This window comes from Anabas testudineus, chromosome 13, assembly GCF_900324465.2.
Source record: "Anabas testudineus chromosome 13, fAnaTes1.2, whole genome shotgun sequence".
NCBI lineage: Eukaryota > Metazoa > Chordata > Actinopteri > Anabantiformes > Anabantidae > Anabas > Anabas testudineus.
This window is the reverse complement of record NC_046622.1, coordinates 2474297-2487305: the sequence shown is the minus strand read 5'-3', so window position 1 is coordinate 2487305 and position 13009 is coordinate 2474297. Positions and strand designations below refer to the sequence as shown.

Genomic DNA, 13009 nt, shown 5'->3' with positions numbered 1-13009 from the left:
TTTAGTTTGGGATCTTTATATATATTAGAAGCTGAAAATGTGAGTAAGAACTTGTTTATTTAATGGTAGGAACCAAGATGTGTTTTGTTTGTGACGGGCAGGTACGGCGCGCAGTTTAAACCACCGGATGTGACGTTTAGAACAAAACCGTTCAGTCGTTTTTTAGTTGGCATGGATTTCGGCTGATAAACAAAACTTTTGGGGTTCATTTATCCTGTTTCAACTCTTTCTTTGGTTTCTCCATGATTAATTCTCATCCAGTTTGCGTTGCAGTTTAAAATGTCTCACAAAAGTGTATCTGTGACAATGCAGGGTGGTGAAGCTAGCGGCTAACGGAGATGCTAGTTGTTTGGTTCTGGGAAATATCATTAATTAATAGAATTAATTAGCACATTAGAAGAAAATGAAGAGAAAAGTGTCCAAATTAAGACTGAGCCCAAACGAAGAGGCCCGGCTGATAAGAGAGGAGCGCGAAAGGAGGAGAAAACTGCGAATACAGCAGGTAATACTGGGGAAAAGTCCGTTTTAACATGACCTCACATGATGATTACTGAGTTACTGACAGCTTCCTACAGTTTAATGTGGGGTATTCCTGACAGAGTTGTCAAATTAATCAAGAAAAGCCCACGATTATTCTGATTGTCAGTATATATTAATCATAGATCATAGATTGATCGTTCTGTCAGTGAAAAAGCGTAAAACATACAACATATTTGCTTATTTTGTTCGACTAACTCTCAGAGATACGATCATACTCGTTTATATGTCACAAATGTTACACAAAATCAACACATTACTGTATTTAAGAAGCCGAAACCAACTTGAAAAGCAATGGAAACTAATGTTTAATAATCACAAAGTGCGCGAATTAATTTTCTGTCACCGATTGTTTAATTATCAAATTATCAAAAGTCTTGCAGAATAATTTTCCATTGATTGATCACACCCATTTAGTCAACGCTAGTTGATGGTCACTAATTTGATGCCGTGTAAGATGTACAGATTTGTGTGTGATGTGGAGATAATTAATTAAAATAAATTAACTGGCTGTGGTTCTGCTCGAAGTCATTCAGGGCTATGCTGCAACTTGTACTTACTTTCAGTCTGCATGTTTAGTGTATAGTGTGGCTGTGAACATCACAGTTTTATACACACTAAAAACTGGTGTGATGTATATGCCAGCCGTTTTGGGATTGGGAATGATTCAAAGCCAAGAATGAACAGGTCTTTAAGCAGATTTGATAGATCTGGTCTGATTATATCAACTCTAGTTTTTTTGACTCATTCAAAACAATAATTTTAACTTTTGTTTCTTTGAGGCAAGCTGTTTAAAATAAACACTCCTCTTGTAAGTGTAAGTATATATATACTTTGCACTGACATCCAGGTGCGGGAGCAGCAGCGGTACATTGCACTGCAGATTCGCCAAGAGGTTGAGCGAAGGCGGCAGCATGAGCTGGAGCAGCTGGGGGAGGAGCTGAGGCAGGACTGGGAGCGACAGCAGAGGGAGAAACTTCAGACTCTGCAGAGGTTATACCAGGAGAGCCTCCAGCTTCTTGGCCAGGGACACAGGAGTGCAAAAGAAAATGTAAGATTTGTCTAAAAGAAGAAACACGGCTTTCTCTGTTGCTGAATGAAGGCAGTACACCTGTTAATGAACCTGTGACAACATTTAGGGACTTTTTTTGTCACTGATAATTTACTGTGAACAAAACCATCAAATAATTTTACTAATACTGTGTCCCAGTCTTTAAACATGTGAGTGGTACTTTTTTATTTTTACAAGGAACCAGACTTGGCAGCTATAGCTCAGAGGGAGGAGGAAAATCATGCCAAAGCAGAGGAACGTTATCGAGAAGCCCTGAAGGAGCTCAAATCCCAGAGACTTAAAGACCTTGAAATCCAATCCAGGTGAGAAACATCACATTTGTCAGGAAAATGTTTACATGCTGAATTTTATCACAATGACCTGAGTGTTAAATGTTTTACTTTGCTTTCCCATAGAGCTATTAATGCAAGAAAAAAGGCACTAGAGGCAGAAAAGGAAAGATCAGCTAAAGTTGCCAGCCTCCCCCCTCCTCCCCCAAATCCTATTCAGGTGATTTTTTTTTTTTATCCTAGTGATTTACCTGTTTAATTTATTAAATCTCAGTTTGTTGTGTGGTAAGAATCAGTCTGACAGTTGTTGTTGTTGTAACAGTTTTGGTTTAAAGGGGGATAGTAATTCCTGTTGTGTGATATTAGGGAAACTGTTGCACTTGTGAAAGTTTAGCACCAACACTATAGGTCACAAAAAAGGGTGAAACATCACAAGATGACATGTGTTTGTAATCAGACTGCAGGTTAGCCTGTTTGTGGGGTCTGTTCAGATATAAAATATCAAGCATGCTTCTGGGTGAAGTGAAGGTGACATTCTTATCTTCTGCAGTGCATTGATTACAAGAAGCCCCATGTAGTAAAGAAATCTGATGTGAGCGCCTTTGCTTCTACACATTATCACATGCCTGAGACCACGGTGGACAGAGAGGTAGACGCACAGCAGGTAATCCAGCGGATTATTGTATGAACCTAAGCCGAAGTTGTGTTATTCCTCCTCCTGTCAGACTTGACTAATTTATCTCTGTCTACAGCCTAATGCCTGTGAGGGAGCTGAGCTGGAGGTGAGGAGACTGCAGGATCTGGAGAAGGAGGAGAAGAGAAAACGAGAGGAGCAGCTTGAGAAGGCTCGTCTCCGAGGAAAGCAAGCTCTGAGGAGGGAACAGCTCGTGCAGGTTTCCTGATGACACTATCATTTATATTGCATTTATAGTATATTATTCACATGCATTCAGGTGATTTGTGCTGATGCTCCGTTCCATCACTTTGGCAAACAATGTTGACTGACAGCAGGAATCAGCATTCACCTTTAATATTTAAAATTGTTTTGGGGGTTTGTATTATGGGGAAAATAAGGATGAATTGACTCAAATCTCAGTCACTCAAACTCTTAGTGCATTCCTTCACAGGAAAAAGGTTAATAGTAGGATAACAAGATTGTCTTTCCAGACATTTATTACTCTTGTGTCAGAATTCTAAGGTGGCCTGGTTGCAATGCTTGCGTGAATCTGTCTTTTTAATTTTTGTTTTTTAATGGGCTTCTGTAGGATCGTGAGCGCTTACTTGTAGAACTGGAGCACATGCAGCAGACAGACCTGTTAAGGAGGAGGCAGCAGGTGTCACAGATGCCCCCTCAGATATTCCAGCCTCTGTACAAGAGACAGGAAACGAGGGAGGATTTCCAGAGGGACATGGAGTTTGCCTTTGAGGACATGTACACTGGAGAGAGAAGTAAGGCCTGTTTTATAGAGAATTGCCCCAAAAAAGTATGTGTCACTGTATTTTTAGGACATAGTTTGATTTAAAAGTTTTTACATTTGAAGTAGACAAAAGGTGGCAGTTATTTTCAGTAGTTTCTAAAATCTTCATTGTATTGAGTTTTATTGTATTTGTTTTATTTGTTTCTGATCCCAGGGGTTAAAGGAGACCTGGTGGTCCAGCTGATACCTGAGCCTCTGCCAGCTCTTTCAACAGACAGCCAGGACCAAGAGCTAGACGTCACAATGGATGACATCACCACACCAGAAACAGAAAACGCACAACTTGACTCTGAGCAAGAAGCCGGAAGCTCTGAGCAGGGATCATCTGCTCATGGTAAAGAGCTATATAAAACCTGAATTCTTTAGTGGTTTGTTAAAAGATTTAACACTTCAGACAGAATATAGTTCTTGATTTACTGCTTTTTGCTACTGGATATAAATTATATGAACTATTACAGGTGCAGGTTCCAGCCCTGAAAACAATTCTTTTAAGTAAATTTAATTTCCTAGAAACCGATCTTTATTGAGCCAGAACTGTATTTAGCTTTTTTTCTTTTCTTGCAGTGGAGTCCTCTACACTTAAACCTGCTCCTAGACGAGCATTGAAGAAACTCCTGGATCGTATCAGGAGCCAAAGGAGCCAGTGGACTGACCACAGCAGTCAAGTCCCTGCAGCAGATTCACTGACTGCCATCACAGATCAAATCCCAGAGCACGACACAACCATCGACACAGGTTCTTTAACCAGCGAGGAGAAGGACAAACTGGCCCCTCACCTTCAGCCCCCCCACTCACCACCAGGTAAATTATTCACTTACTAGTCTTTTTGTAGAGAGGCACTTTTTTTCTGTTAAGCCCCTATTTAAGATGCCTATTTTGCATCCTGGTTTGTGAGACGCAGTGCTTAATGTGTTTCTACCGTGACTTGTAACATACATGCTGGAAATACGTCGTATAGCATATTGGCACAGTGATCCTGCCTTGAATGGCCTGTGGCAGGCCAGACAAGGGAACTGTCTTCAGACGTACTGAAATGAATCTAGACTGACAGTGTGATAAATCAGGTATTTTGTCATTAGAATATTTTAGTTTTTAATGTTTTACTTTAACCAGCATTGAAGACAACTGAGGAACCAGCTACAGATGTTCTACTTCCTGATGTACTTGCCAACAGAATCCAAGATTTTGAAGAAGAACGAAAGAAAAAGGTACATATTTATTTTTAATTATACAAAACAGAGCAGGGATGATGTTTTGTGCCCTCTACATTAAATCACCAGCAGGAGCAGCATGTGTTTAAATTATTTTACTATATAATACTATATATATATATATATATATATATATATATATATATATATATATATATATATATATATATATATATATATATATATATATATATATATATATATATATATAGTGTTTGACAGTTCACCACTTTCTTGTTTGATTGTAAATTGTCTTTCTGCATTCAATCCCATGAAATGACAAAAAATGAAATTATGAGATTTAAAAAGTTGCCAAGTGTGTTACATCCAGAAACCATTAATTCCATAAATCTTTTTAGTGTAAGGAATTTCAACACAACTAATCCTTAAGCTTAAAAAATAGTTTTGTCCCTGTGTCTAAAGAATCCAGAGCCTGGTTTTATTATTATCTTGACAGCTTTCTGTGGTTTCTGTGACTGAGCAGAGGTTAAGTGTGCCATGTGTTTCTCGTTACTTCATTAACTAGTCCTTTGTCTAAAGCGGGGACATGTTGTACAGGATGATCATGCTTTCTGAGAAAACGCTACATAAACTAAACTGCTTTCATTACTGCTTCTTTTTTCCTGCAGGAAGAGCAGCTTGAGAGGGAGAAGCAGCAGCAGTTGATCTTACTTCAGGAACTTGAGGTGCAAAAGGCCAAATTAGAGCAGTTACTACTTGAGGCTCAGCAGGAAAGAGAACATCTGAAGGCTGCTGCTGCTCAGGAATTACCTGTTAATCAGCCAGAGGTACCTGTCCATGATCAAGAAGTCACCTCTGTCCCCTCTGGTCTATCCACTGTGGTAAGTTAACTTTTTAATGCTATTGTAAGTTGAGCTTCTCTGATTCATCTTCTAGAAACTGTTGGATTAATGCATACTTAATATTAACATAAATATTATGTTAATATTAAGTAATTTCAGAAATTACTTTGCAGCTCAAAATTTAATTTAAAATTAAAACAGGGAAGGCATTGGCATTCTTATTATTCATGTACATTTCCTATGTACAAAGCTCTGGTATCACTTAAAATATTGTATTTGAAGTGTGTTTGGCATATTACAGTAATTAAATGGTGAATAATTATTTTCTGCACTATTGCACACTGGAGCTGGTGCCTCCTGCAGGTGAAGATGATCACACAAGAAGGATTAGAGAATACCAACAAAGGCTGTTGGAACAAAACAGGTGTGTAAAACCTTTTGCTTTTTGTTATTCATCATCACTTTTCTATTAAAGGATTCTTGAAAGTATCTCATTTACACGAGACTGTCCACTGTTTAAAGATGGAACATTAATCATATGGCCACCCTTTTATTTTAGACTTCACCAGAGGTCAGTGGATGTGGCTCGCCAGCGCCTGGAAGAATACCAGCGAGCTTTACGTATTCGTTACATGACCTCCACATCCTCGCTTCCTGCTGTCACTCCTCTAGGTATCACTCATCAACGTCTGCACAGTGCTCAGTCTGTGCATCAAACTGTTCCACTTCAACTCCCCACAGCTCCAGCACATCCTGTACTAGAGGCTGCAGTATCCCAAACCTCTCTGGAAGTTCCCACAAGAGAATTCAACATGCCGGCTTCACCTCTCCATTTTCCCGGTTCCTGTTTGAGTGTTGGTCCCACGTTGCTGCCAGATGAAGTGGAATCTAAGTCAAACAGTTCTGGGGACCAGAGACCAGATGTCACTGCCTGGCTGACTGACAACATCATGAAGAGAGTGACGGAGCACCTTCCAGTGAGAGTGAGACCATCCTCCAGCGCAGAACCAATGCCCTGCAAACTGTTCACAACACATCACTCAGTAAATATCCCAGTCCAGCAGCCCTCTGGTCCTGTTCAAGCCAATAGCACAAGTATCACAGATAGTGTACCTGTTGTTCAAGGTCATGCAGATGCCAAGCCTCAGACCTTGATGCATAGCTCCCTGCAAATGGGGTCTCTGAGCTCCACAGAGGATGACTTGGAAAGGCAGAGACAAGAGCTACAGGAGGTCCAGAGACGGCTGCTGGAGCAAAGGGAGGCAGTGACACTGCAGCAGAGGCAGCAGGAAGAACAGAGACACAGACAGGAAGTGCAGATGGAGCAGATGAGGAGGCAAAAGGAGGTGTTACAGGCTTTGATTCAGACTGATGCACAAGTAAATGAGGTAACTATTGTTTTGGTGTTTTACTGTTTAATGATCTAAGATAAAACAAAGTAAAAAGTGAGAAAACTCCATGATCAGCTGGAGTTTTTGATTCTGAGGATCAACTCTACTAGTGCTACAGCACACTACTAACTTGTTTAACTAATTTCTCACCACAGCCGGTTCAAGAGGCTGCAGGGCAAGTGCTGGTTTCAGAGAACATCAGGAAGACTCGCCTCAAATTACTTGGGTCACTGCTGAGAGCAATAGAGGATTCTAATGGAGGAACGTTATCATTTCTAGAAGAACCTCAGGAGAAAGAGGACCCCCCCCAACAATCACAGTCTAACAGTGGAGAGAAAGGTAACTGACCGTCCAGCTCCCGTTTAACTTCGAAAAGAAAGTCCCTTTTAATGTTTTGGTTTGTGGTCCTGTCATAATTTGCTGAGTGACTAATCGCTTTGCACTTCCATCATAAACTCAATCCTACTTCGTTTTATTTCATTCAGATCCCATCGCTCAGAGCAGTGTCCCTGCCGGACCTGAGCAAACATCAGTTCTCCCATCAGGATTTCTCCCTCCCCATCGAGCAGCTAAGCCCCCGGTGACCCGTGTCAGGCTGGGAATCATGGAAGTGATGACTGAACAACATGAGCTCAGTGTGATTCAAGAGGTGGAGACACCAATGAACAACAGCCTAGTCACAGGTCAGCTCAGCACCAGAAACACATGAATGAGCTGTTTTTATGACGTGTGTCAAGCTGTAGAGTTCACTGAGCTGTTAATGATTCCTGTGTCCAGGTCTTGAGAATAGTGTGACTGTTGATTCACGCGTTGTAGACTCAGGAGGAGTATGGGATCTGCAGGAGGAGTCAGAGCTGTCTGGAGCATCTGACAAAGCTCTGCAGCCATCTTCTGTGTCCAGCACTGGGCAGAATTATGAAAGTCCAGCTGGTTCTGTGACGAGTTCCAGTCTTATCTGGAGAGAGCGGCTGCTGACGGGAGCAGGAACCTCTCCAGAATCCTCCAGATCTGGTAGGTAGAAGTTAGATAACAATTAAGAGTAAAGTCTAAGAGGAACATTGTAGAATTTGATAACTTTAAAAAACAGATGTGGATATTTGAATTTAGTTGGAACATTGTTTTTCAGATTCAGTCCAGAGGATAATGTCACCACTTTCCTCCGACTCTGGGAGAGGAGCAGACTTCTCTGGACCTGCAGTCACAAGCTACAGATCTCACACTGAGGTAACAAGGCCAGTTACTGGGGAACAATCTGTGTTGGTCAATATGTAGTGAGAGAGAATGTGTCTGCTCTCCACCAGTGATAATGAAACTGGGGGTTTCTGAGGTTCACGTTGTGGATCAATGATGAAAATTAGCCAAATCTGAGCACTCGGGCAACATCTGCCCATGCTTGTGATTTATGCTTGAGAAGCTTTTTTGTGCGTGTGTGTGTTGTTCGTGCCTGTATGGAGTGAATGTGTATATGGAGTGCTTGCTGTTTGTTTTGTGCTTCTGTGTACTGGGCGATGATGTGAAATTACTGGACCTGAAGTGTATTTAATAAAATACGGTTCATGAGGGTTTCTACACTTGAACTGAGCTCAGTGAGTCAGTCACCCTAAAGAATCCCATTGTGTGGATTTCAAGTGTGTAATGTTGATCTCTTTAACCCTTTTATGTTGTGTCAGTCTCCTCATAGGCCTGCTGAGTCTGACGGCCTCTCCTCCACCACTATTTCCACCGGCAGCTACATCACCACTGATCCTGAGCAGAACACTAATGAGGGACAGCGGGACCTTGGAGGACGTGGTTTTGACCGAATAATTGGTAGCTTGTGCTTTTTCATATAAAGAATTAACAAACAAAAAGTAACCTGTGGTACTGTACACGAAGAACATCTGTCAGAATCTGGAACAATGTAGTGTTTAAATCCCCTTACAGACATGAGTTTGCTGGCTCTTAATTAAAAATAACAAAACCAGTTATGTGCATCAAAGGTGTGAGCATGGTTGGTGGACACTTTGGTCTAATCTGTCCTTCTTCTCCCACCTCTTCATTAGATAAATCTTCACCTGTCAGACGCAGTGAGGGACACAGCCGAGGAGCAGATTTACTTGACGTCTCTTCTTCCTCCGATCAAGCCTCTTGTATTAAGGAGAGCTCGGGTACAGGCCGTCCTGGTGCGGCTGTGCACTCTCTGTTTAACGACAGCAGCATCCAGCGAATCATAGACAGATACACAAGGGAACTTAACATCTCCCTCAGCACTGCTGGGAGAACCACAGGTATATGACGCATACTGCTCACAGGTATTTCTAGAATACCTTTTTCTCTTCTCAACACTTATCGCTGCCCCCCCCACTCATACAGCTTTCTAAACTGACACCACACAACACGCACTTAGAATGGTACCTGCATACCGTATTCTATTTTCTGAGGCCAGTATCTGGCTCATTCCATTAATCTCTGTAACTATTAGCAGCTTTCAAAAATTAATCATCTATTTTTCACAACGACTAGACGCACTGATCCACACCAGAAGGCTGTTCCATGTTAGTACAGTGTGTTTTTATGTTTTTCCTCTTTATTGATCTGCAGTCCATGAATCCTCATATCTCGAGGAACCAGGATCTTCAGGTTCTCCTCACTCTTTGGATCAAGCCTCAGAGACCAGAACTCCCAGAGAGGGTGGAAGCTCTGCAGGTCGTCAGTCTCCCTCAGATAGAGCAGAGACACAGAGGAGTGACCTTGTCAGTGAACTTCAATCCATTGTAAGAGCTTAAGACAGTAATGCTGTAGCAGCTGTAAACGGTTTCCTTTTTATTCAGACTCAGATTGTAAATTAATGGTAGTTATAAATATCTCTGCTGTAAAAAACCCACAAATAATTTTACGTTGCAGGAATATGACGGTAGAGTCAGTCCAGTCCTGGAACACATGTCAGGCGAGGGACCATCACTGGCCGAGGACCCAGAGCAGGATTCTTTCAGACCTCTGATTGGCCAACTGGCAGATGAGTCATCCTGTCTCATTCCTGACCACAGAGAGTCGGCCATGGTGCGACTGGTCGGTCACCCATCTGCTCACTCGTCCATGATTGGTCAACTCCCCTGTCCGGCATCTGTGAGCTTGGACCAAGGTGGCTGGGATTCGACTCTGAGTCGGATGATTGGTCGACTGTCCCATCAGCCCAGCTCCCATTGGCTGAGTGGTGGGCAGGACTTTTATGCGGGAGAGGTGATGGGTCGAATGGCGTTGCAGCACTCGAGCACTTGGTTGGATGATGGTCTGGGGGAGAGTCCGATGAGGCCGCTGGTGGGGGAACTAGATGATCAGCACAGTGGAAGCTCAGGTAAAAGATTATTAGACAAAAGATGGTCCAACTTTGTACTGAGAGTTGAACAGCCAGTTGTCATTTTATTAGTTTTTAAAGTAAAATTGTTGATGGATAAATGGAAATTATTTGTGAGCTTTTAGTTTCTTATCCACTTAAAATTATGAAAACTGTTGAGTTTGTCGTTAACTCATCTGCTGTTTGTAGGTGAAAGAACCAGAGTGAATCTTGGTGTCTCAACTGCGGCCAGTGTGTCGTCAACCCCTCCTGAACCCACATCACATAGCTCCTCGGTTCCACAAGCAGACCAGCAGCAGCTGGACCAGCACCCAGAGAGGACGGAAGGTGTGATATAAAAGGGGGGCTGGATAGTGTAGCGGTATGTTCGGGGTTCAAATCCCAGCTGTGGCGTAGCTCCAGTAGGCAGGACCCACCGTGCCTTTGCCTTGAATGTCTGTATACTGAGCAATGATTGTAAATTACTGGACCTGATATGTGTTTTAAATTAAAACATAATTCATGATGGTTTCTACACTTGAACTGAGCTCAGTCAGATTATATGTAAATCAAACGCTAATTAAAACATCTTTACTAACAGAATCTTCTCTTCTGTCCACTGAGCCAAGGTATTCTTATTATTTTTACTTATTTTTGAATCAAAGCTAACATATGTCAACTAACCCTAACCTCCATTATGTTTTAGTGTTTCCTGGCTCAGACTCTTTTCACCCACTACTGGCTGAGGTCACCCACAACGACACCGCAGATCCCTCCATGACCTTTCACTTGCCCGAACACGAAGTTCCCAACTCTCCTGCAGAACATCCAGCCAGTGGAGAAAGTGCTGTTTCTACGCCTGCTGACGAGTTTGAATCTCGCACTCATCGCACTGCGGACTCTGAATTGTCACCTGAGCACCTTCGAACACAGGAGCAGTCCAGCTGCCCAACAGCTTTACACGAATCCTTCTCCCATCTCATCACCTCCCAGTGTCTCCCCTCTGAATCTGTGCTCGCGGTGTCTCCCACCATGAGGACCGATGTGGAGTTAACAGCTCTGAGTCTGACACCTTTAACCATGTGTGATGCTACACCTGATCTGGCATTTCCACTGCCGGAGGAGTGGGAGGCCGACAGAAGCTGCACTCCAGACAAGCAGGGAAACTTGGTCCCATGCAGAGACGTCCATGCTGAGGAACTGACGTCTGAGCAGGGTTCAAACCTGAGAAATCCTCATGTCTCAGATCAGATCTTGGTATAATTACTTTCTCTTGTTGACCTTTGAAATTCTTCACATTTTCAAGCTTGTTTTTATTTAATAACTTGTGCACTGTCATTGGCTGAGTTGTGTTCTTGTCCAATCTCCCTGGTTATCAGGAAGTGGCCAATGAGAAGGGGATCCTGGAACAATCAGAGATAACACTAGTGAGTCTGACAGACACCACGCTGCAGGACCAAGAGACGACCATCACAGAGGAAGAGGGCATCGAACATGTAAAAGGAGCAGGGGAGGAAGCACAGAGAGGTCAAAAGACAGAGGTAACTAGACAAATGCCAGTAGTCCAAAATCCATCTTTTTCAGCTGCAGGTGTCTTTCTGATCTCTGTACATAAACCTGGTCTTGTAGGGGTCAGAATCCACACTGTTGCCAGAGGAGACGCCAGACGGCATCAACCAATCACACCCAGGTAGTACAGACCAAATATCTCTGAAATACAGTGTGCTGCATGTGTGATATCACTGGCTAAACGCCAGAGGAAACCGCTTCGGATCTAACGATAGATCTGATCAGGACCAAAAAGAAAATATTTTACCATTTCTTTTTCAGCCAAAGCTTTTTAAACATCTTTGTCTCCACATTCAGTGAAGTTCCTGGAGTTTCAGTGGGGTCCCAGCAGAGACCTGCAGGAGGAGGTGTACCAGCAGAAACGCACAGTCCTACTCCAGAAATTATCCCACAGGATGGAAGAAATCAAGGCCAAAGGGGCTCTGACAAAGATTCAGCCCAAGAATCACGATTCCTCTGCAGTCAGAGAGCCATCTAAACCCGAGGGATCTCAACCACTCACCTGTAAAACAAAGACCAAGTCAGGACCTCAACTGAAGACTCACAAGTCAAAGGGAAGACCGTCCGAGCAGCGCCGAACTACTGAGAAACCTGGTTTCATCGAGCAGAAAAAGCCCCAGCCTCTTCCTCCAGGTGTGAAATAAAGAATCTAGTTCTACAGCTGGTGGAAGGAAAACCAAATCTAGTTTAGCTTTTTGATTTGAGATATTGGTTTAAAGTTTCTTATTATATATATATATTTTTTTATTCCCTAATGACCTAGTGGGCCCCGTACCATTTCATGTAATGTCAAAGAACCTTTTTTATAGATGGATATCTATCTAAGCAAATTAAACTTAATGTTCCTGTTTTCCGTCAGTGAGCGACTCCAGGCTGAAAAACGTGGCTGAAGTGAAGCTCTGCACACCGGAGCAAAGACAACGGACCGTTTCTGAAATGCACCAGAGAACTCAGAGGTACTGCTGGAATATATGTAGTAGCTTTTAACTGTCTGCACAAATCCTATGGACCAAAAACACTGTGTTTGTGCAGATTGTACGAGCGGCTGGAGGAGGTGAAGCATCAGAAAGCGATCAGGAGCAGACAGGAAGATTATGCAAAAAACAGACTGAAGGCCAAGGAGTTCCACCAGGTAAGACACTTCAACAATATGCTTATTGGAGAACTGAAAGTACTAAAATATGTTCTAGTAGCTGTTTCAACTAGGTTTATAAGAACTTTTTCTTCCATCTCCACAGAAAACCTTACAGAAGCTTCGTGCCAAACAGACACAGAAATAACTGACTTGTGAATGTGTTTTAGTTTTACTGTCAATTTAAGTTAAGTTTTTATCAATAAAGTATTTAAATCTGTTTTTGCTCAGCTT

At 42.4% G+C, this 13009-nt stretch overlaps 1 protein-coding gene across 2 annotated transcripts; it reads left to right on the top strand.

Annotated features, from left to right (window-relative positions):
* The first annotated feature begins 126 nt into the window (after window positions 1-126).
* Window positions 127-13001, top strand: cep295 (centrosomal protein 295). Of its 2 annotated transcripts, none has more exons than XM_026370753.1 (29): window positions 127-502; window positions 1388-1588; window positions 1787-1911; window positions 2005-2098; window positions 2429-2542; window positions 2631-2771; window positions 3144-3327; window positions 3511-3690; window positions 3921-4157; window positions 4470-4564; window positions 5197-5409; window positions 5718-5794; window positions 5930-6758; window positions 6917-7100; window positions 7247-7444; window positions 7578-7772; window positions 7888-7985; window positions 8432-8570; window positions 8804-9028; window positions 9342-9514; window positions 9645-10095; window positions 10285-10422; window positions 10781-11331; window positions 11454-11615; window positions 11704-11764; window positions 11941-12276; window positions 12503-12599; window positions 12676-12775; window positions 12882-13001. In XM_026370753.1, exons 1-29 carry the CDS (start codon window positions 404-406, stop codon window positions 12921-12923), a joined length of 5739 nt encoding a protein of 1912 aa, XP_026226538.1. In that variant the 5' UTR covers window positions 127-403; the 3' UTR covers window positions 12924-13001. The 2 variants fall into 2 exon arrangements, with proteins under 2 accessions (XP_026226538.1, XP_026226530.1); XM_026370745.1 differs by having other exon boundaries at window positions 7539-7772.
* The last annotated feature ends 8 nt before the right edge of the window (window positions 13002-13009 follow it).